The sequence below is a fragment of the Saccostrea echinata genome, unplaced genomic scaffold (genome assembly GCF_033153115.1).
Source record: "Saccostrea echinata isolate AGI-Se365-2 ecotype Australia unplaced genomic scaffold, CSIRO_AGI_Sech_v1 ptg000009l, whole genome shotgun sequence".
NCBI classification, from domain to species: Eukaryota; Metazoa; Mollusca; class Bivalvia; order Ostreida; family Ostreidae; genus Saccostrea; species Saccostrea echinata.
Window position 1 is genome coordinate 30,297,741 of NW_026889758.1, and position 26,401 is coordinate 30,324,141.

At 32.6% G+C, this 26,401-nt stretch overlaps 1 protein-coding gene across 2 annotated transcripts; it reads right to left on the reverse strand.

Moving 5' to 3' along the window:
* Positions 1 to 734: 734 nt before the first annotated feature.
* Positions 735 to 23,720, reverse strand: LOC133182196 (uncharacterized). Of its 2 annotated transcripts, none has more exons than XM_061316945.1 (5): positions 23,243 to 23,720; positions 10,274 to 10,345; positions 7,067 to 8,991; positions 3,695 to 4,376; positions 735 to 2,944 (listed from the first exon to the last, which is right to left on the reverse strand). In XM_061316945.1, the coding sequence occupies exons 3-5, from the start codon at positions 8,978 to 8,980 to the stop codon at positions 2,922 to 2,924; spliced, it is 2,619 nt and encodes an 872-aa protein (XP_061172929.1). In that variant the 5' UTR covers positions 8,981 to 8,991; positions 10,274 to 10,345; positions 23,243 to 23,720; the 3' UTR covers positions 735 to 2,921. The 2 variants fall into 2 exon arrangements, with proteins under 2 accessions (XP_061172929.1, XP_061172928.1); XM_061316944.1 differs by having other exon boundaries at positions 735 to 3,046; positions 23,243 to 23,719.
* Between the last annotated feature and the right edge of the window lie 2,681 nt (positions 23,721 to 26,401).

The following is a 26,401-nucleotide window of genomic DNA, read 5'->3' on the forward strand; positions in this document are numbered from 1 at the left end:
TTTCGTGCCAACACCTACTGCGACACGGGACCTCGGTTTATACGGTCTCATCCGAAGGACAGGTCTCCACGTCCCACAGTGGGATTCGAACCCGCGACGTAAGGATCAACTCCTTACGCCGCGACTCTAGAGCAGACGCTCTAACCACTGCACCACGCGGGCGACGAGAGAGAGAGTAATAAAAAATGTTACCAGCCACTACAAAATGATAAAAATCCGATACAGGCGCAGAGACAACATAGAAATTGTGAGATTGATTTTATGTCCCTTGCATTCGAGATATTTTTCACTCATGAACAAAGGTCACCATATATCGGTGAAGAGCTTCAAATTTAGACCTATATTTGGCATTCAGGGCCATTGAACAGTGAGGGTTCTTTGTCGTGCCAACGCCTACCGTGACCTCTGTTTTTAAGGTGTTTAGAAAGCCTCTTTTTTTCAAATTCTTTCCATAATCAAATACATTTTAAACGCTTTAAATGCAAGATGTTTGTTGGGCTCATAGAAGTGCAAGCACAATAAGGTTAAAATTACCGAAAGGTTGCGTCAGAGTTGTGTGCTTGGTACAAGGATTACAATGCTCGGAAAAAACCAACTGTGAAATATTGTGCTAGTATATTTATTATATTAATTATTCATTATACCTTCAAGGGAAACTATTATAATTTACGTTAATTGAATACATTTATTTCCAACTGTCTCCGTGACTTGTTTCAAAATACAACAAGAGGTGGTTTAATTTCCGTCATTTATATGTCATCCAAAATTACTAACAACGTTTTCTTAACTATCAACAAAACGTGATATGAATACATGTTTATGACGAAATGGACATGCTATGAATAAAAATGTCAGGTTAAAAAGACTGTAAAAAAACTATACATACATACGTGTATTTCAGAGAGAAAGAGAGAGAGAGAGAGAGAGAGAGAGAGAGAGAGAGCTGTAAACATATCTCAGCAATGAATCGACTTGTCTCTTTAATCCTCAATGTTTATAAATGCATTAACATCATTGACTCAGAATTACCTCTGTACATCTGCTAATGAATTTGCACACAAAGAATTTTGTTATTATTTTAAAAATCAAAAGATGAAATACTGTGCAAACATATACTTTTGATTTTACTAATTCATAATATGAATTGAAAACGTTTCCAGAAATCATTGGGGTTTTTTTTTGTTTTGTTTTTTTTTTGGTAGATTTAAATTGACTGTATGGACACAACTGTGGATTTTAAGTTATCCCCATAAGTTATACAAACTCCAGTATGCATATGTTCAATTGCAAAAACCTGACAATTGTGAAAAAAAAAACCTGTCAAATTTTATAACTTTATTTTACATTGTTCTATGAATTTAATCATAAAACAGACACCTTTGCTACTACTTCTTGTAAATATGTCAGTGTGCAATAAATACTACATTTATAAGTTATATTTTTGGCAGAAGTCAATTTGATTGATAGAGATGAATTTCGTCATCATTTCTTGCTACCAATGTAAGCCATGAAAATATAAAACAATTACTGTGATGAAATACCTCACTGTAGCATTTCAAGTCAAAATCAAAGAAAACTTTGACTACATACTATTCAGCAAGTACATACTTGAGCACTGTGAAAGACACCCCCCTTTCAAGAAAAAAAAAATTCCAATGAAAACATGATTGTATAAACTCATAGGGTCCTGTAAATTGATTCATTAACAACCAAAAAAAAAAAAAAAACATAAAACAATAAAAACTAGAAATTGTTGGTCTTTTGGCAAAATTATTCAAGTCCCCCTTTAAATGAAAAACAAAGAAAGAAAGTTGAACATACATGTGTGATGATGTGAAAGACTGACATAATGATTTTTCTACAATAATTTACTATTTTACCCTGGATTGTAGTCTATTACTAGAATGCCCATTTCTCTTGAATTTTGTGTAAGAATTATTATTTCAATTTTGACAGAATTTTTTTTTTTTATATTTTCCCCTTCATACAAAAACACAAATCAGCAGTTAATCAAGTTCTACAGTAAGTGTTAATAATATAGTTTTTTTTCTACAGCACTACAAATAATACCAAATAAATGGCACTTTCAAAAAAGGTTCTAAATTATATGCATTTATAACAATACACTAACAACAAATCATATTCACAGAAAAAAATTATATACAGTCAAAAAATAAAAAAAGGAAAAGTATCTGCATTGAAAATCAAAGAGCCTGGTTTTGATGGAGTTTGATCTTCAGCATGTCTTACTTTTTTAAACATTTCTAAGTACTGTAGTAAAATTAAGTAATAAAATCAAACTAATAACATCTTTTTTACTCATATTATTTATGATATGCTCATGTGAGCTAAGATGAATTGTGACTTAACCAAAATAGTAAGTGTTCAAGGCAGTAAAAATGCAAATGTCCAAAAATAATAATTATTGCTGTGTGAAAGAGTTGTCTTTCTTTGGTTCTCTGTGCTGTTCTTGTCAATAATGCCCAATATTGTAATGAACACAAATGAGACAAAATATACAAAACATATCATTAAATATATATATATAAAATTTCTTAATTAGAAGCATGACATTTTTGCAGAATATCTTGGCATAGATCTCCTCTCCTTTGCTTGACAGAAAATGCAGTACATTTATTATACAGAAGTATGGGTCTCAGTGTGTAGTTTTGATATATATACAAAAAAATAATGCTTGCAACATGAATACAACCTTTGATCCAGTATTGCCATTTATATAACCATGGAATACTTTTGTGGTCAGTAACATCAAAGTTTATAATCCTGTGTCTCTTGCTTGGAAGGTAACTGAAGGTCATTCAGCCAACCGCCCTAACACAGATTCTTGATTCATCTCCAAGTCCATACTTTGAATATGCTCTGTTTTTGGTCCTCAATGTTCCATATAATGGGGGCATTTCTTATGCCTGGCTTTTGGTGGTCTCTGTTTGAAAAGAATGATACTTTATGGAGGTATCAATTCAATCCAAAATAATAACAGCTCCCCCTGAGGATTCCCCATTCAATTTAGGATAATTGGGATGCTCTGTAAATCAAAAATGTACAACGGTTCACTTAAACCCACCACAACATCTTATAATGACATAAACCATATATATAGCAATAAATAATAAATTTTGTCATAACAGACTAATCCTGATACCAGGATGTTTTGATTTCCAGATTTAAAAAAAAATTAGATAATTTATCAGGAACAGGTGATGCTGTTCTATATCTTTTGGTCTAAAACTTCTTGATTTCTTGATTTTTGACAGACTTAATGCTACATCAAAACAAAATAAGAAACAAACAAACCAAAAAAAACAAAACAAAACAACCCCCCCCCCCAAAAAAAAGAAAGAAACAAAAAACAAAAACAAACAAACCAAAAACAACAACAAAAGGGAAAAAAACCCCAATAAAAACAAGAAACAAAATTTAAAAAAAAAAAAGAAAAAAAAAAAAAAAAGATCAAAAACAAGAGTTCAGAAAAATATTAAGCACAAGATGGCACTATGTCAATCAAAATCATGTAAACCTTAAAACCGAATAAATGCAATTATTCAAATGTCCCAGTGTTATAGAGCTTATTTTTTTATTTTTTGTTGTTGTTGAAATTATTGATTTTGAAAGGAAATCCTGTGGATTACCTGGAAGTAGATGAATTTTTCAAAACTTTATTTCAATAACTTACCCCCTGTTTGTGATTCTTGTTGACTCATTAGTCTTTGTACAGTTGCTTCCAGTCTGCGACAAGGTTGCTTACTGGCTGGCCCACTGTTTGTATTTAAAGGTCGCTTTCTTGATAAATCCTCACTGATACTTTTGGATGGGTTTTTGTTTGAGGTAGATGTTTGGCTACTCTGACTATCACTAGTTGACCCCGTTTTTTCTCGAAACACATAAGAAAGTTGTGGAAAGTATTCATTTAAGTCATTGTAATTGATCATTTTGTTGCACTTAAGGACTGAAACAGGTAAACTGTAGTAGTGAATAAATGATTTTTCTTCTTCATCTGTGCAGGTAACTAAGGGAACCTTTAAAACATTCTCTAGAGCATAAAGAAATTCATTCACACTGCAACCATTGAAATACAGTTTGCACACAGCCTCCACAAGGCAAAACTTGCCCTGTCTTCCAGGCCTGTCTAAATGCATACAGGAAATGCTTTTGCCTGCAAGCCAAACCCCTTTAATACTTTCAACCAAAGCAGGTGGCGTAGTTTTGTTTTTGGTTTGATTTTGACCATTCTGAGAAACATTTCTCTCCTGTGGCAATGAAACTGAAGTGTTTCCTGCTACTCCATTGACTTTTGGGTCACTGTTTATCTGTTGTCCTCCAGAGGGTGGAGCTGTTTGGGGACCATTTGGAAGACCCTAATATAAAAATAAAATTCATTTGTGAGAAGTTTTATCATAGTGACACAGTCACTTAATGATAATGTAAGTATATCTGGATCATGTAAGGTAATATTTTCATACCATACTCAGTAAGGATTTAACTCATATCTATGCCTTGGTACCATTATCATGATTACCTGGTTAGACTTGGAATTTATTTTTCCTGTATTTCATTTTGAATAAAGATTTAGGGTTCTGAGAATTCACAGAAACACCTTTCCAGTTTTTCGTGGTAATCATTTGCATACTACCCTGATCTTTTTTTAAAATGCCCCAGGTAATCTGGTACATAGGCCATTACACCAGTATTGTGTTCAGTGAACTAGGCGACAGGGCGGACCAAATTACATTCCTTTGTTAATGGGTTTCTTTCCGTCTCCAGTATTGAGTATCAAAGTTATGGTTTTGAAAGGCTTGACGTATGAAAGAATAAAAGATTTTTAAACAGCTTAGAAGTTGGATGCCTGCCATAGAGGGCTCACTATATAGTTATAACTGTGTTCAATGAGATTATGTTTAAATTTACTCATGCTACAGGTACACAGGCCTGAGTTTATTTAGTTTGTACAAGGTGATTGGCATGAAATTAATCAAATCTAAAGTTTGACAGAAGCCGAGCCATAGATCAAAGTACATTAATCACCAGAATTAGCCTACTTCAAATTTATCTTGTCAGCTCATCATCAAATGTACATGTACAGTACTGATATAAATGTCAGATATTTATCATTCTGTATGTTTATGTGTATGTAATATGTATACTTAGTTAACAAAACATAAAAAAAAACTTGTTTAACAATGCATTAACAAGTAAATTATATACAGTTGTATTGTAATAGATGATCAATAAAATCTTCTTTTTTAGAGCACAACAACCTATGAACCTCAACATAACTCAAAGTTCATTTTCAGATCTATCTTGAGTGATATTATGCAATGTAAAAATTTGCAAAATCCTTATTACATAAATATAGTATTACAGTATATTCGAATCATCATCATTTATATTTTTAAAAACTGTAAGAAAAAGAGCATGTTTCTATCAGATTACATCCATAAATATACATACATGTAATCTCATTGGAAACTGCAGCATATTATACACTCCTATCCCTTGGACTTGTTTAACGATCAAAGCAACATTTGTTCATATTTTTTTAGGACTCAACAATACACATATTTCATTAATTTAAACTATTTTTCAATTAAATTTAGGGGCACTGACTAGAATAAGATGAATAAAATCAAGGTTGCTAGCCTTCAAAGGCTTCACAATTAATGCAATTCATATGATGCATTGCAAATTTAAGGCATTTAGCAAATAAATTACGATAAACCTTTTCATGGCTTATTGTCAAAGTGATAAAATACATACAAGAAATACAATAAAGTGTTTAACTGAAAGCTTTATTGTACTGCCATATGCAAATTATGCCTCATCAAGTTTATGTTATTTGGACATAATTTTCCACAGATACAGTATGAAACTATATGAATATATTGAGCACAACATGAACACATGACTGTACATGCATTGCTTCGAGAAAAACCAGATATCATTGGTTCTGTAAAATTTTGCCAGACTAGACAACATCTGCATTTGACATGTTTGAGAATTTAAGAAATGTTTTGCAAGAATGCATAACATCTGGATTTTGAGAATTTTACTATGCAGTCAAATTTATGTATTGATATTGTTAGTGGTCCTAGAGCTTTGAATGCTGTAAATGCCCCCCCCCCCCCCCCCCCCCCCAGAGAAAAATGTTATTACACTAAAAGCATTGCTTTTTTAAATAAATATATATATATGTATATTTAAGGAATCACTGTCTAATTAGTAGAGTATGCCAGGGCATCAACGATGTGGGATAATTTGCATAACGGGCAAAGATGCGTAAATTATCCCACATTTCCAATTATCGTTGATGTCCCTGGCATACTCTACTAACTAGACAGTGATTCCTTATATTTCCATTTCATTGTGTAATAAAATTGTAAATTTAGATTTTAAAAATGTAGACTAATAGATTTAAATTACACAAGGCCTCATATGTCAATTTCAATAGTCCCCGCCCACTGACGTCAAACACAAAGGCAGCCGCACGACATTTACATGCATATTAGCCCTCCTTAGAGTCAGACACAAAGACAGCCAAACGAGAATTACATGCATATTAGGCCTTCTTAGCTCCTGACCTTTAGCTTGGCTAAATTTACATTCTGGTAGAATGATCAAGAAATCAACTCAACTAACTTTCAAAGAGTTATCACAGAGAAAACAAATAGAAATGGAAATATATATATATATATATATATATATATATATATATATATATATATATATATATATATATATATATATATATATATATATATATATATATATATATACACATACACACACACACACCCACCCTTACACACAAACACACCCTCACACATACACACCAGTCCTCACTACTTAAACTGTTTAGGTATAGTTAGCTTTAAGTACAATCTTTACTATCAATATTTAATTATATTGAACAATCCTTTACAATCTGACTAGAAACTTTTAGCTTGTGTTGTCTCTAAAATTTTGCATACATTTAAATTTTCAAAATATTAAAAGATCCCTACATTATTCGATGATAACCTAAAATACTAAATGTATTTCGTTCACTCACCTGCAATGGCATTCTACTGGCCTGTTGGCCAGGTGCTTGATGAGGTCCAGACATGTTGGGAGGGGGTGGAATATTCACTGTTTTGGCTCTCATGGTCATTCCCTGGCCTTGCTGATTAGGAGGTACCATCTGTGGCAAAGGATAATTTGGTACAAAAGGAAAACCCTGCATATTGCTGGTATCTGGCATTCTACTAGAGGAGGATCCTCGAGGGGTGTAGGGTGGTCTACCAACACTTCCTCTTGGTCTACCTGCCATATTGTATTGTTGCATGTTTGGAGCACGCATGCGAGTATTCATCTGTGAGGGATGATACATATTTGGTGGTGCATTGTTTAATGGAATCCTTGGTCTCCTTCCAGCAGTAGGTGACACATGATTATTCATGGAAGAAGGTGGAATATTAGCATTTGGGCTCCTGATTGGAGAGTGAGATGGTCTCATTTGATCTTGAGATGGGTAAGAACTACTTTGTTGTCCTACTGGAAAATGTCCATTTTGGTATGGGGGTCTGCTTCCGGGTTGGAAGCTAGGATGAGGCTGATTGACAGTCACATTAGGGGGACCGTAATTTACTGGGTACATAGGATGTCTGTTATATGTAAACACATATCTGGGATCCATGTATGGATATGGTGGTGCCATGTAGGGACCAGGAGGTGGGTAATGAGTGGCTTGTTCAGGTGTTAGTTGTTTATCAGTTGAGACTACTGATAATTCAGAAATGTCTTGTCTCATTGATTGTGGAGATGGTTGTGTTGATGCTTGTGTCTGCCCAGATATGGAAGATATTACCGTGGATGGACTTCCTGCTGAGTTTGGAGAGGTGCATGAGGTGGATGATGGGAGATCTAAATACTGTGCATGCTGTAGAGGGTTTTCCATTGGAAGTTCCATGATGTGAACTTGGCAGTGTTTCAATATGTCTGTTAAACATATGATTCTTGTTGTCATGGAAAAAGTAAAGTTAAAGCCAGCCAATTTGCAAGCTTTGTTTAACAATTCACATTCTTCCTCAGAGGGCAGCACACCCTTTTCCGGAATACTTAGTGCAGCTGCATACTTCATGACGGACAATGGGACAAATTTTCCATATTCGTCTCTTCTCACATAGGGAGTCACAGTATTGTTCACCTGTATCCACCCACAAGGTTCATTGCTATCATCTGATGGCTTCAGATTTACTTGCATGGACTGCAAAGGTGATGATACCATAGACCCATTAGCATTAGATTCAGTTTGCTTGGCCTCTGGAAATGTCTTTTTAACAAGATTGTAAAAATCCACAAAGTCCTCTAATAGTACAATTAAATCTTTGGAATTAAACTGTTTTTGGCCAAATTCACCACCACAGTGCACACTATTGATTTCATTCAATAGTTTAGCTTCATGGACTGTAATGAAATAACTTGTCAGTGGTTGATGCTTGCCTAGTTCATCTGGATATGAATTTGGATACTTGCTGAGAAGTTTTTGTTCCACAATACGAACTGAAACAAATTGTTTGTCTTTTCTAAATATATAAGGCACATTCACCCCATCAACCGTAGTCCATCCAAAAATCCCCTTAACACTAGAGAAGTCTATTTGATTTTCTGATACTTTTAATTTTTCTGCATCTTGTTCACCACTTACTCCATTTGTGACCTGACTCATTTGTGAAACTGATACTGTTGTGGGTGGTGGGAAATATGGTGGCTGTCCTCCCTGGAGGTTTGGTGGTGGAAACTGGCCAGGAACTTGGCCATATGCTGAGTACAGCTGTGGGGGCATGTGTCTGTATCCATTATTTAATTGTGAGGGGTGGGAAGGGGGACCTCCATTATGGGAGGGCAGTGCTGGTGATGGCTGGACCTCCGTAGCAACACGGTATCCAGAATCTTGTTTCTCTGCTTTTATTTGCATATTCTGCATGCTACAAATGCCTAAAATACAAAAGAAAAACCTCTCAGTTTTATGGTTAATACTTACAAGAGGCCCAACCCACATCACTCACCTGAGCATTTGGGTAGAGAAATGCATAAATCCATTAAGTATTGAAAAGTTTAAATATGATTGGTCCCACCCTACCCCAAGGTGTCATGATTTGAACAAACGTGAATCTTCTCTGAAGATGCTTCCATATTTATATGCTTATCATGGATTTGCTGTTCTTCAAAAGATTATTACAGAATTTTTTTTCATTTATGTTCTTATGTATTAGTTGGATCTTTGATGGTGACCCTGTCCTACTCCAAGGGGATATGATTTGAACAAAGTTGAATCTAGTATTATCTACACTACCTGAGGGTGTATCCAAATTAATATGACTAACTATGGCTTTGCTGTTCTTCAGGAGAAGATATTTTCCTATATATTCCTATGTAAAAGTATTAACTCCTTTTGTAGACCCTGCCCTACCCCTTCTTGAGAAGTCTTAAAGATTCTTCTCTACATATATTCCTCTGTATAATTTTGATCCCCTGTTGTGGCCCCACCCTACCTAATAGGATCAGGATCTGAACAAGCTTGAATCTACACTACCTGGTTTTTTTCCATATTAATATGACTAATCATATCATGATTTGAAAAAAATTGAATCTATGCTATGTAATGAAGCTTTCAAACAGATTTCATCTTTTCTGAATTTTTCAATTTTTCAGAAAATTGTAAATTCTTCAATCAGCCAGAATATCATTGCTTATTTCACACAATATTTCTGGAATATTGAATATTGAAGAATATTGAAACATATACCAGTATAATTGTTTAACTTGCTATGTACATGAAATGGCAGGAATTTTCCCAAAAAAGAAAACAAAATAGAAAAAATTAGACTAAATTTATATGTGAAAATATACATGTGGTATAATGTTACATTCAGGAAGAGAATTCTAAATAATTTCAGACAGGAAGGGGATATTAATGCCATAAGTGTGATGCAAAGCATGGTGCCGATAAAAGCACCACTTATCAATCACTTACTGTTAACTGAAAAGGAATAAGTATCCATGGTTTTCAAATTTAACAAAAACCTTACGCAGATTATGCATGATTTATTAATTTTTGACTGAGCTCTTACTTAAATTTGAAATCATTTTGTATGTTAATGAAGACAGATTACTACATAAAAAAGCATTTTTTTAACTAACTTTTTTAAAATAAAAAGTGTATACTAATAATTACAATCCTGTTTTGTAAACAAGGTGAACAATTGATCAATTTTACCTTATGAAAATCTTCATGTGGGGGATAATACATCAGAGTTGTTAAGTCCTATCAAACTGTGTGCTATATCCTCTGTAAATGAAAAAAAAAGAACATTTTTGAAGAAATCATCAATTTATTTTATAGATCTCAAAGGATATTTTGTGCATATATTTAATAGGCAATGGAAATCATTAAAACAACAAAACACTTCAATCCTTTCAGCCATAAAGGAACCATCCATTAATATAAATTAATAGAATTAATCTAGAGATCTCTTTCAAAATATAATTGTAGTCTGTTGGATAGTGAAGTTGAAGTTGTAAACTCCCCCCCCCCCCCCAAATTTTTTTTTTTTAAACATTTTTCTCTGTAAAATGAACAACACTTCCTCTTATGAATCAGACATGTAAACTTGAATTTATAAGGAGAAACATGTAAAAAAAAATTCTTCTCCTTTTACCATGTTTACAAAATAGTGGCAAGACTGGTCATTGAAATTAATGACTAATATAAAAACATTATTATCTTGAAGTTCACTGTAGGCAAACACTTCAAGAATTTGAGGATTTTTTAAAAATTGTTTTTGAATGCTTTGTTAAAAACATGTTCAAAAAATTCAAAAGATATAGGTATATGTATATATATATATATATATATATATATATATATATATATATATACAGTCCCTGAAACGTTCTACTTTCCCACTTGAACGGTGAGCGAACGCTGAACGAACGGTGAACGAACGCTGAACGAACGCAGAGCGAACGGTGAGTGAACGATGTGTGAACGCTGAACGCAACTTGGTGAACGATGTGTGAACGGTGAACGGTGAGCGAACGCAGAACGCGAACGGAGCGCAAACGCGAACGCAAAGTGAACGGTGAACGAACGGTGAACGCAAGATGAACGATATATTCGGAATGCCTCTGATCTTTTCCTTGCATTGAAACTATTTTATTGTATTATAATGTCAGGTGACAAAAAAAAATAATAAATAAGTAAACCAATAAATGAATGAATAAATAAGTAAATAAAATAAATTCTCCAAAATTGTCCTAAGAAAGACGATTCATGCACATTAAGTTTTTAATCATACGATTTTTAACGCATTAAAACATTGCAATTGTTGCCGAACGCTGAAGTATAAAAGATATTTTTTTAGTTGGAAAATAAAAATGTTTATTCTTATTTGATAACAAATCAGAGAAAACTTCTGACTTATAGAATGAATTAAAGCGATTGTAACACCCATTCATATATCTCCGTGTCAAGGCGATTTCATGTAAAGTAATGAAAAAAAAAATTAATTACAATGGTCAGTGGACGTTTTGCATTTATACGCTCGTATTTTAAATTTTTAATACAATATTTATCTTTTTGCTGCAAATCAAACAAAGCTAATAGTTTTGCTTGGGCGAGATGACAAAAAATATATTATGTGTCATTTCTATTTTTCATGATGATTTACTGAGCAGAGTTCTACATGTATCTATAGATGGCCGTGATTATACTCATACAAGATAATACAAAGATACATATTCATATTATTTGTTATAAATTCAATTTTCAGAACTTGATATTTAGGTAATATGCTGTTATAATTTTTATTAAACAGACAAATGAGAGAGAGAGAGAGAGAGAGAGAGAGAGAGAGAGAGATTCCGTTTCAGCCCCCCCCCTTCCTTTCAAGCTTCACTAAATGTTTGTACCTATATCAAACAATAACTCTGAAATTTTTTTCTAAATATATTAGACAGTGAAAGTAACTTCTTCTTTTTTTATCAACAAATCATATCCATTTGTTTGACAGTCATACTCGTTTTTATTTTCCTGCTTCAAGTTCACACGAACTCCACGTGCTTGTCCTGTCAATCAAAATCATTCGACACTGTGCAGGTGTGCAGGTGTGAAAGTTTCGTCACATCGAAGACGAAGTGCGAGTATTTCCAACAAGTTATAACATTTATTTTTATCATTTCTAGATTTGATACCAACATTTGAATAATAAATGAATAAAATATATTGGGCATTAACACTTGAATTTGAAACATACTCTCTGCCAATTTCAAATACCACCACCGACACGTGTACATTGTGAACTACTATTGTTTTGTGACTTTTTTAGACGCATGTTTGTTTTGAGACTGAAATTTTTGTTCTACAAAAGACCTTAACTTTTTTTAACAGGTTAATTAAAATTTTCTGGAAATACAGTACTGACTAAGTAACCGATTTAGGGGAAAAGGGGGGGGGGGTATTAATCATATCAAATGGCAAACATATAAAGTTACGGTGAAGAAAGAATTTTTTTTCTCTATAACTATAGACTTTACATACATGTATTATAGTAGCGACAATTCTGTAGTGCATTTCATTTTAAGTAAATATTTCCTTTAAACACATTATCAATTTAATTCGCTCCAAAGATAATAAATTAACAGGATATCCGCAGTACTATGTATAACTCTCAGAACTAGCTGTATCATATTTTCTGTAGTAACTGAATTAAAAAAAAACGCGTTAGAAATAAATATTTTCATAATTTTGCTGCGTAATTATTCGACTTGGATAATTATATCTCCATAAACGATTTTTCGTCTTTAACAAAACAAAATGTTGCAATTCTTGAAGTATTTGCACATTGCCCTTAGTTAAATTTAATATTTCAGCATCGTTCTACATAGGTACAGAACGTGCTTATAACAACATTTATTTTCCAGAGTAATTTAATAAATAACCTAATAGCTAAGTTAGAATAATAAAAATATATATCTTAGATATTTTCCTCCATGAAATAATGATTCTTCAAACACGATATGTTAGTTATTAAATTAAAAAACCTGTATCTCCTTACCTACAAAAAGATAAGTCCTTTCACTTGGGAGTTCCGAATGGCAATGAAAACTGAACGATAGGTGAACGCTGAACGCAAGGTGAACGCAAAGTGAACGGAACGAAGAGCGAACGCTGAACGCTTTGTGAACGGTGAACGCGAGCGCACGGTGAACGGTGAACGCAAAACTGTGAACGGAGAGCGAACGGTGAACGCACGGTGAACGAACGGTGAACGCACGCTGAACGAACGGTGAACGAACGGTGAGCGAACGGAAAAATGGGAAAGTAGAACGTTTCAGGGACTGTATATATATATATATATATATGTTTGAAGGGAATTGGAAGTCCCAACCATATTTTTTCTTTATGTATTTTAACCAGCTCCCCAAATATCTTGAATCCACAAATATCTCAAAGCTTATTCTGGCCTCATCGTGTTTGAGATATTGAGTTTCAACTGTAATTGCTATTAGAGTTTAAATGACATGTCCAAGGAATATCACTTGTCACTCAGTCCTCAATCAATTTCTAAATGTTCTCTGTGTACACTATTGGATCTTATAATCAGTTAATTAATAACATTCGTGATTTCTGTTCACAGTTAAAAATCTTCATGGATTAGTTAAAAAATACCAATCTGAATAAAAATTCAAATGCAATAAAGTACATTTAAATAATTCCTTACTGTTTCTTATCACTACTGTATTTGTAAGCTAATATGCTTGAATTAACTTGAAATGGAAATTACTGAGGAGGTAATAATTTTATGGTAATAATTTTAATATTGTAATAAATCTTAAAATGATTTGATGAACAGTGATGATTTAAATACTATAATAAAAAAAAAATTATTAGAGAACCATGTATTTTCTAAAAGATTAAAATTTTTGGCAATTAATTTTCTCTAGCCTGATTACATTTGGTTACATATCATGTCCATTGATACTATCATTGTACCATGATGTCAAAGCTCTGACCTTGTTGTCATGGTGGCTTTGTTAAAACACAAAATGCATAAATGATGCAAAATGTAATAAACAGGGATTATTACATTTTGTGTTATTACATTTTGCATCAAAATCAATGCAGAATGTAATAACATGTTAAAGTGTAAAAAAGAACACTTTTTGGATAATTGTTTTTTGTGTTATTACATGTCAATGAGAATAATGTAGAATGTTATAACACAAAACAAAATAACACACTTTTTTGGATTATAAAATTTTGTGTTATTACATTTTAATTTTAGGTTAACACAAAATTTAATAAAAGGAGCAATTTTGACCAATTTAAATCATATTTCCAGATGTTTCAAAAATCTGTTAATATAGGGTGGCATTTAAAAATAAAATATAAATATATTCCCATTTTGTGTTCCTGACATTCTGTGTTGAAAGTTGCCCAAACTGTTATTACCACCAACTGGAATAGGTACTTGTGTTATTAGAGATAAAAACTTACATCCTCCCAAATTCAGGGAGAAACCAATTCCCAATTAAGGTCAAGATCTAGCAAATGAAAGGTGCCTACAAATTTCTCAAATTTAACAAATGGATTCCTTTAATGATACTTTATAATTATAGCTTTGTAAAATTAGGTGTATCGGGACATAATTTTAGGTAAGCTCAACGAAAAAACATTTTTTAAACTGTCATTTTCAATGAAAAATGAAGAAAATCAGATATAAATATGGGAGTTTTTTCCATCTCAGACAAAGGAAATGTATCCAGATTGCCTACAGTCTCTCCGAAAAAAGTTTTTCATATCTTCTTGACCTTTACTTTAAAATGATATTCAACTGAATATAGGTATCCGGATTACTTTTAACATGATTTCAAATTGAATTCAATGAAAATGCTTCATTTTCTACATAATTCTGTTATAGCTGTAAAGTACGGGAAGAGGTAAGTTTAAATTAATTATGACGTCATAATGAATCTAGCACCAAAAAGACAGTCTAAACTCATTTACTAGATCTGGACCTTAAGGCACTACAATATATTATAAAGAATTTCCAATTAAATATATTAGAAAGATATTCTCATCCTATTTGAGTTATAGAAAAAAAATAATTTGATGTCGTTCAAAATATAAAAAACTTCCAAACTGAAACTATGGTTATCATTATGTTAAAGCAACTTTAAAAGGATTATGACATATCATTTTAATAAACTTTGCCTTGTAATTAATACAAGACATATATTAACAGAAAATGCATTCATTTGTGGTGACAAAAAGTGATTATAACCTTTTATTTATATCACATTCTGTGTTTATTATAAATACAAAATATAATAATGCAAAATGTAATAATCCAAAAAGTGTGTCATCACTCTTCTTTGATTTCGATGCAAAATGTAATAACACAAAATGTAATCATTAAAAAAGAGTCATTACATTTTGCATTAATTATTACATACTGTGTTATTCTCAGCACAAAATGTAATAATGCAAAATTAAATGTAAAATTCTCAGTTTATTACATCATGTGTTGTTATTACATTTTGTGGTGTAACAAAGCTTGCTACTGAGTACACACCACATTTCTTTAAAGGCTTCTTTAGCACAAAAACATTTGAGTTTTACACATGTATACTTTTAAACTTTTAAACATTTAATATTAGTCACTTATTCCAAAGTAGATAAATGTTTAAGATTTTCATCAACATGAATGTTGATACCAGAAGACAAAATTGGTTTGATAAGCTCCTGCAATGTTCAATCTTATCTTTGGCAGACGACCAATTGGCACAAGGTACTGCATTGAAAGCCAGACTACAACAAATCCTAAAGTATTCACCACAGAATTTAAAAAATCATCTCCACTACAAAGTAATGTACAATTAAAGTCCTGTGTCATGGATGCATATTGAAAAAGAATAATCAATTATCTCCACAAACATATTCCTTATGTACATATAAATACTAATTTTAAATGAAGACTTTTACTTCAAAGAATCACACAAAGTTTTAATAATTAACGGACATTACACTGTTCTCTGCCACAAAATGTCCATCTAAATCAACAGTTAACACACAGCCCAAAAGGCATGTTTCTTACAATGCACAATTTGCACAGTATCAAAATCATATGTTAAAAATGTTTTACTTTATACATTTTCTTGTTTCTTGACTTGAGTCACAAGTTCTAGTATTACTCAGTGCTCAACATTAACTCTTAAACAGACTCTCTTTGAAGAGGTGGTTCCAAACTCTGATAACTTAGGTATAACTTTTCTTAGTTACAAAAGTTAAACTAAGTTAAATCTTTTTTCGGTATGGGCAAGACCAGTTGGACTTAACTAGTCTGAACCTGACCTAATTTCTGTGAATCATTGAATGACTTAATAATTTTTACTGACATGAAAAAAACCATAGTCAAATAATGACATTGTCAATGTACAGAAATTATGGTTATTGGTATAAATAGAGGATATTCAATGTTTTGTTGTTGAATATGGAATTTATTTCATGAGTGGGACAGGATTCTTTTTATATTTTCACAAATATTCGCTCTCATGAAAGTATCAAAAAATCCTGTCCCACTCATGATATAAATTCCATATTCAACTACAAAACATTGAATATCCTCTATTTATTTATTTTTGGAGGTTTGAAATTTTTTTTAAAAATATACATAACGTACTACAGAATAAATTTCTTTTTATTGAATTTAAGTAAAATAAATCAGAAAGAGAAATGTATTGTATTTCAACTCAGTTTTGTTCTATTTACATGCAATTGTAACACCACGCAACAGTTGTTGTAAAAAAAAATGACCAAGCATGAGGGATATATATAAGGCCAAAAAAATAATAGTCTTGTTTCCTGCTACCCGACCTACCCTATTTTTTTGCACCCAACCCTAAAGTTTTTTTTTTAAGTTTTGGAAGAAAAAAAATCGGGAATTTCTGGAATTTCATCATTCTGTCACTGTAATCGGTTTCCGTGTTAACACAAAACAAGCATTTCATGAAATTCTTGTTTTAAATATGGACTTTCATAAAATACCACTTGAGTTGTGCATAAAAAGACATGAAATTCAACTTTAAAAGACAATATTGACCTGTGACATGTTTAATTTTTATCTTGTATTAGTTCATATCCAAAAAATGCTGTCGGAAAAAAATAAAATAAAAATATAAAATAAAATAATTTTCCTACCTACCTACCCTATTTTTTTCAGGCTGGTAGCAGGAAACAAGACTATTATTTTTTTTGGCCTAACTCCGGATAAATTTTAGCCTTTATGATAAAAGCAAAGGTGACAAAATTGGAAAATATTAATTTGTTTATACTATAGAGTAAATAAATTTTTACAACTATTATAGTACACAAGTAAAAAAAAATATTTTCCAAAGGCATTTTTTTTCACAATTACTTTCCAACAGGACCAAAAAATGAAAGTGAAACCTAATCTAACAAATTGATAATTTGAGATGCCTCTGACTCTTACCCTAGCTTACTCCCCCACATGTCAAAGTCTAAAAGAGTGGGGGTTAAAGTCAGAGGAATCTTGAATTAACACAATTGATAAAACATGACTGAATCAACTGTTTAGAAAATCTTAACATTTGAATTTTAGATATATTTTTACATGATCAGTCGGACTACCTAAATGCAAAAAAACCCCTAGATTCTAGCAATTTTTCCTGGTCGAGTAATTGGGATGTGACTAAATGAGCCCCGTAGCTATCAAATTTAACTAATTAATTACACTTTTACAAGTAAGAGAGAAAAACCATAGGAAATTCAATTGATTCTGGTCTGAATGAATTTTAAAAAAAGGACTAAATAAATTTGTTTACAGTAAAATGTTACAAACCTCAACCAATAAACTCAAAATCTTCGACTTAATTTATGGTACAATAAAGCCTCCCAAATATAATTGATTTGATTGACTGGTTGTATGTTGTTTAATATCCCATTCAAGAATTTTTCACTCATATAGAGATGTCACCGTATGCCCGTGAAGGGCTTCAAATTTAGATCTATACTCAGCACTCAGGGCTATTGAGCAGTGAGGGTTCTTTATCATGCCAACCATACTGTGACACGGGACATTGGGTTTTAAGGTCTCATCCGAAAGACCTGTGACTTTCACTTCTAGTGCCGGTCCTTGGCGAAGGAACAGTCTTTACCTATGTTTACGTCTTTGGTTTGACTTGGCGAACAAGAATTGAACCCGGGCCTCCCGATCACGAAGCAAGCGCCCTACCACTAAGCTACTGTGACCAGTATACTAGTATATAATTGATTTGAGATAATATATAAAGGATATTTTCATTCCCTATGTCTACAAATTACAGAAAAAAACTAATGTTTCATTTCACTAGTTGTAAAACAATTGCTATATGGCATAGTTTGGTGGAATATTAACTGTAAAAATGTATCTATTGAGATGAACATAGTTATCATTTAAGATCTTTGCAGATAATCCTCCTCTGTGCTCATCTGCTAATATTAACCAAATATGGAAAAATCTTATCCACTTACAAATTAACTTGTATAAAATTTACCAGAACAGAATTCCTGGTCTTTATGAGCACCATTTAGGAAATTCTATTTAATTAACGACTTGTCATTATCATATAGTACCAGTATCAAAAATAAAATCCTACAATGCTAATGCAAGAAAGATATTGTTAGACCATTTCTTAATTTTATTCATATATACAAAAATCTCACATCTAATGACATTTCATAATGAAAGAATACCATAAGGCATGGTGTGCTACATTTTACAATAGTCTTCGTTTTTAACAATGAATATGCAGACAGTGGCACATTTGGAAAATTCAACTGACATATTGTGCCTTGGAGCTATAGAGAAATTATAAAATCAAATGCTTTACAGCAAGTGTTTAATTATACTATAATTTATAGGCACTATAAACCTACCAACAATTTAGTTAGAGTTAGGATTAGAGAAAACAAAAATCTAAGATGTTTCCTCCTGGGCAAATAAAAAAGTATTCTTAATGCGAATTATAATAGACCTATATCATACATAAGTCTTCAATTGGCCTCTATGGCTGTACATCTGGATTATTAACTATAGATACTGGGGAAGGGTAATAGAATTAGTCAGCTACTAGCTTACACTGTAAAAAATAAATTTTAATTATCTTTTATTGTAGTTGGAGACTGTTTTGGTCATTTTATTAATTCGTATTTAATAACAAGTTTTATGCAAAATTAACACGATTAATTTAAAATATTAAAATTTTTCATATTCTTTAGACCTTTTTAAACGATATTACTTAAACTTCTGCTACACATAAATGATACATGAAGTCTGCTACACATAAATGATACATGAAGTACCAAGGTCTTGATTCTTGCTCTGGCGTCTCAATTAATAGCAAAATTCCTGATATAATCATCCATATCAGGGGAAAAAAATATAGGATCAACAAGCATACTGATTAGGTAGGGATTTTTAATTTTAGAGCTACTTAAATATGAAAGGTTAGTTTGTTACAATGTCATAGCAAGGCACTGTACACAAGAGACCCATGGGCCATAACACTCACCTGCCAAGTAACTATGACCCTTCCTCTCATTAACATATACTTTTCCCTAAACATTCTTATGTAAAACTACGGTCACACTTGTGGTGCAACCTTAACTCAGGGAGACAAGATTTGAACAAGCTTAAATCTACATTACCTGAGGATGCTTCAATATAAATATGAATATATGAGCGAAACTGTTAAACAGGCAGCTATTATAATCAATATACTGACTGTTTTTGCTTCCATATTAGTATGAATAATAATGGCTTTGCTGTTGAAGATTTTTAAAGATTTTTCCTACTAACATCTTTGATTACCCATTGTGGCCCTATCCTACCCCCGGGGGTAATGATTTGAACGAACGCCAATCTACACTACCTGAAGATGCTTCTGTTTAAATATGACTCATCATGGCTTTACTGTTCTTGAGAAGATTTTAAATTTTTTCCCCCTATATATTCCAATGTAAAACTCTGATTGCCCATAATGGCCCCACCCTAGCCCTTGGGGTCAAGATTTGAAAAATCTTGAATCTACACTTCTTCAGGAGGCTTTCTCATAAGTTTCATCTTTTCTGGCTCAGTGGTTCTTGAGAAGAAAATTTCTTTATTATCTCCCTTTGGGAGAGGATTTGGTCTTTAATTTTATTAAACTAGAATCCCCTTTACCCAAGGATACTCTGTACCAAGTTTGGTTGAAACTGGCCTGCTGGTTCTGGAGAAGAAGATGACATTGTACAAAGTGTTATGATGAGGACATACAACGGGCAAATTTTGGTCAAAAAAGCTCAATACAGGCTTCAGCTCAGGTGAGCTTGTATAACCAATAGTGTTACAGTACTAAAATGGTTAATTTATGTTGTTTAGTACTGTAACACTACTGTGCTATATGTTATGTGGTTTCAAGACAATTAAATAATGATTTTGGAGCATTTACTTGTACTTCAATGTGGCCAACATTGACAGATTGTTTGATAGTAGTATAACAGAATAACCGATAGGCCCGAATAATAGTGAACTATTCCTGTTTTAGAATTCTTTGAAGTAGATGCTTTTTATTTTTTAAAGAATTTCTTTAAAGTTCTTGCTAGAAAAAGTTCTTGCTAGATAACTTACAATGTCACATGTATGTACATGATAATGATGATGTAGTAAACTATTGTTAGGTATACAAATCAATTAATATTTTGGGGTACATGACAGTTCGATACTATTGTATGTTTTAGACTAATCATGCTAATAACGAGTGTAAAGGACTGGTATGTATTTTACAGCAGTTACTTGTCACGAGTCAGCAGTGTGATCAAGTTGTAAAACACTGACTCACCTATTACATGATGGAACAGCATATGTCAATAAACAGTTTCTTATTTACCTTAGCCTCAAGGCTAGCTGCAATAATGTAGCCCTCTCTGTTTTCTTTTTAATAGTCTGATATTTTCTGGAGATAATGTACTGAGACTTGTGCTTGAAATTTAGAATAACTTGATAAAGCAAATGTCGGTGTTGGTAAATGATTGTGCTGTATGGTATCACTAAGCATCAAAAAATTAAACCATTCCATGTGATATTTTTACATAAACTACAATATTTAGGCTTAAATAAGGGAAGTCCTAATGTGGATTGTTCTGTATATTTTTGGATCAATTTATGTCTTGCATAATGACATTTTTGAAGTTCAGGTAAGAAATGTTAATAAAATAGCCATTTACTGATAATTTGAACTGAAATCTGTGCGGGAGTGAATCACTAACGCACTTGCACCATTATGGAGATCCTAAGGAGTTGTAGCCCCCCTCCCCCCCCAAAAAATGGAGAGGGCTACATTATTGCAGCTACCTCAAGGCCTGTCAGACTACCGTATATACTCGCCTATAAGTCGGTTTTGGGGAGTTAAACTTTGGTCCAGAACTCTGTGTCCGACTTATAGGCGAGTCATAAAAAGAATGAATTTTAGAGGGTCAAGCCTTCTAATATAAGCTTAAAAAATACAACCGACTTATAGGCGGACCGACTTATATGCGAGTATATACTGTATTTTAGCTAAAAAATCTTTATCAACTTGCAGATAATTAATCATGTCTTATAATAACAGTAAATGCTCCATTTTAAAAAGAGTACTTTACCATTTTTCAAATAACCAACTGTGTATCACTAAATATTTCTGTTAATTTCACGCAGACATGATGGTGTGATCATACTTTCCAGAGCCCTATACAACCTTTATTGGACCTGGATAACAAATTTATTTCCTATGTAACCAAATAAATTCTTTGTAAACCCAAGTCCAATCAATGGTGCTTCACTATCAATATGATTTACTAAATTTATGCTACAATACGTAACATCATGTTATCTGCTTTTACTATGCATTGCGACGTCACTTTATTTACCCGCCAGCTCAAGTTTTGTGTGCGGAAATTTACACTCTGCTTGCTAGCAAATCAAATCTCATGTTACAAGCTAGATAGGAAATAAGATGTTTTTACATGCATATCCATAAAAAGTTCCTAAAATAGATAAATGTATGATTGACCCAATATTTGTTTTTTTTTTTTAATTATATTTACGTAAATAAAGAGGGGTATTTATTTATATTTATAACAGTAACTTGATCAGAAGAGCCATCATCACATCTCAGAACAAACTCCAGGCTTTATGCCTTGTTTGATCAGTTAACTCAACTCAGGGTTGTCCCTAAGAATTTCATGGCCTATAATGACATAATCCCACAGTTACTCTGGTATTCTCCTTCATCCCCCTCTTAGAGGAGGAGCCTCAGACCCCCTTCTACTTTTTTAATGTCCTCTGTTATTTTAATTCTTAAGGACAACCCTGTCAACTTGATCTAGCTGTTGGATCAAGTTACTCTTCTATTAATCATATAATTCTTACAGTTACCATGGTAAACTATTACCATGACTGCTGAAAATTCTTTAGTTTTCAATGTTGGAATTTGTGCAATCCACAGTGATGGTTGTACAGGTGAGCTATTAAGCCCCACTAAAATTACAACATTGTAGATTGATACTATCCAGCAACTGTTGGCATATGCATGCATACTTTGTTCTGAAATAAATAGTTACTGGTTACCTAAGTTGAGAGTAATAATAAGAGACAATGCTATCAGACAAACCATAAACACGTACAAATATTTATAATGCACCTTAGGCTACCTATATCATAATATGGCATCACTAATCAATCATACATATGATATACTGTATCATGAGTACACAATACTTACTATCAATCAGACTGCGTGCAAAGATGGCTGGAATAATATAATAAATATTCATCTATTATCTATATATATTTTTTCGTTAAGAACAAAACATGTTCATCATACTCTATCTGCATAAAATATGTAACCAAAATGTCACCCTTTTAATCGCGTTAGTTTGTTTACGTTTTACAGACTCAGTGCGATGCGGACCCTAACCATGCAATCGTACGTAACAAAACATTTAACATCTTAATACATAATACATACAACTTCCTCACTCACACGAGACTCATCCTGTATGGTACAATCAATAAACATCCTAATCCGTACACAGCAACATCTCCGCAACATTGTCACACAACAATGATACCAGCACGATGATATATCGTGAACACGTGTTGCTTACCTTTCTCGCAGTGATTTAATCCCGTATTAAAATATGACGTAACCCGCTAACTCCATCACAATAGAGTCGATAAATTACAGTTATCAACTTGTACGCTATCCCGTGACAAAATTCTAAGTCCACATAAAAAAATCGATAAGTCCTTTTAAATTTTTGCAAATGGCGTCGGTCACATAAAAAAATGTCTGACCCGACTATCTCGCTATAATGGATTCTACCACAACACCACTTATTTCAGGAATCGAATCGCCTGAGCTGTTCGCACGTAATACAAGCCCCCAGGCAGGAAACGCAGCTGACAAATTCTTCGCCAATCTCATAAAACGAAGTATCCATTGGCAACGGATATCCCTCCACGCTCGAATTCCTCGGGCAAATTCTAATCAGTTTCCTGTCCACAAAGGCGTCTACGCTTGAGAGCGCATAACAGTCAATTTTCTCGCCGTGCAAGGCTCTCATCGTTGTATAACTTGGCAGTTGGCACCAAGCCAACATATTAGATCAACTGTTTTCAAGCAAATGTCGAAATAATCACAAAGAACTTTTTATTATTCAGATTACCGTTTGGGAAATATTAAAAAAAATATTTTTTTTTAAAATTAAGATTTGAGTTGGTATAAAATAATGTAAAATGATTACACTGAAGTACTCAGTGTAAACACGTGTTTTATACACTATTCATCCCCGTTTTCTTGTGAATTTCTAAAGTACGCCAAAATCAGCAGACGACAAACATGTACTTCTTTGTCAGATGTAATTAACGTGCGCTTACAGTTACCCCTAGCAACTGAGTCATTAATCCTACTCAAGCGTTAAGTTAACTTATCGTGGTTCTCTAATAACATCGAGATGATGAGAAAACTGGCTCTAATCAACAAGGGCTATATTTGTGAGAAGTTTTCGTGGGAAATATCTCAAAGCCCTTCTCTTTCTGTTATTGGGTTATCATTTCATATTCCGCTTGGCATTATTTAAAACCCCCAATTCTTTATTGATCGTCTGCCAACCACACAATCACTTAAATAAAACAACCCAGGGCTATTGTGTCAGTACAATTAATCACTTGGCAGAGGGCCAACGTTTACTTGAACAAACAATTCTATCCAAGGGGATTGTTATCTCAGAGCAGACGGCGCGAGTATTTATCTGATGACGAAATATCGGGAGATTCGTTTTATAAAACCTAGTATGAAAGAGACAATAATTATTTAAATATATTCAAAATTATGGTAAATCAGGAAATTTAAAAAAATGACAAGAAGACAAAATGTAAATGCACATCAGTTCCATAACCTTTAAAAAGGCTAAGTATGCTATTATTTCTGTCGGTAAATTATGCAACAAATATCAAAGGAATATCACGTGATGACACAATCCGTTTACACTAATGAAATAAATCAAATTTTGCTATATTCTAGTACTAAAGTAATTCTTTTAAGTACTGTACAAATACTTACCTTGTAGCGAAAGTGTAGATAAATTATTTAGTGGAATTTAATAAATAAACCGATTAATTCCAGTACTTTGAACATTATCAACATTCAAGTTGGATGCCAGAGAAACAAAATAATTGTTCTTCATTCCTCTGCGTCCACGTCATAACAAAACTTCTACATGACGTCAAGAAAGAGATTTTCATATTTATATTCTTTATGATGTAGAATATTCGCACACACGAAAACACCCCCCCCTTTAAAAAGAAAACGAAAAAAAAAAACAAACAAAAAAACAAACAAAACAAAACAAAAAAAAACCAAAAAAAAAAACAAAACTCCTGACTATTTGATCTGAGAAACAAAATGATTGCAAGGATACTCAACTTTTTTTTTTGAAGATCTTTTTTTTTTGATGTGGGTTATATCTGTTTCTGAATGTTACGTAACTGACATATTTAAGAGTATATTGGATGATTTTTCCTCTCATTTTTAGTTTTAGCAGATCATTTTTTCTCCTTAATAATTTACAATTCTACTGGACGCTTAATTCTGTTTTGTTGTATCTCCTTTATTCATATTATATGAATATCAAAGAAGAAATAAAAATAATTTTAAAAAAGTACCAATATTAGGTAGTCCAGGATAGAAAACAATTCTCAGTTTCTAAGTTTTGAATTAAAAGAGACAATTACAAATGCTTACCCCTTTAAATTCACATATTTCAATTTTTAAAAGAAAAACACATAAAAGGTCAGAGAAGTTTGTTCGTCATATGCAACAAACAACAGATTTATCAAAATATTTCAAGTACTAAAGTCGGTAACTTTTTGCGTGTTTCGATAGAGAAAACACTTGACATGAAATTTTTCGTCTAAGCCAAAGAAATGGTGATTTTACCAACTAATCTAAGATTTCATGGCAGTGATAGAAATTAATTTGGCTATGTATTTAATAAATTAAGATATATCGAAGAAGTTTTATCAATTAACAATAGTAATTTTCATTCATACTTGGTGCGATATATATTCCATTGAACTCGAAATAAAAGACACCACAAAGTTTGACACATTTTTCTTGTGTTTGGATGTTTTACCGAAGCAAACTGATGATAAATTTAATGACTTTAACTTCTTTATCGTCAGCTACCCTTATTTATGTAGCAATATAACTTTATCACCTCCATATGGGGTTTATGTCTTCCAGTTGATTCGTTATGCAAGAGCGTGTTCTACGTACGAACATTTTTTGAAACGAGAATGATTACTGACAAATAAGCTGATGATACAAAGGTATCGATAATTTCCTTAAAAGACAATATTAAGCTATACCTATTGTCGATATAATGAGCTGTTTGCAAATACAATGTACACTCTGTAGGTCGAATGTTGAGCTATTGACTGATGTTTTTCATAAAAATTATTAGACCATCATTTTAATTCTGCAATATCTACAGATTTTTCCATTTGCTCGATCATGACAAGGGACTCACCGCAAGGATTACCGGTCGACAGAGGATGCTTACTCCTCCAAGGCGTCTGATCTTACCTCTAAGGTTTTCAAAGGTCCTTGTTTGTTCTGCTTAAGATTTGTATTGTTTTATTGGACTTTTGAGCTTGTTCATTTAAAAATGTATGAGCGTGAGCAAAACACATCTTAGATAAATAAAATCAATTATCAATCAAATTTTAATAGGTTTCATGCGACATAAAAATGTGACCATTTG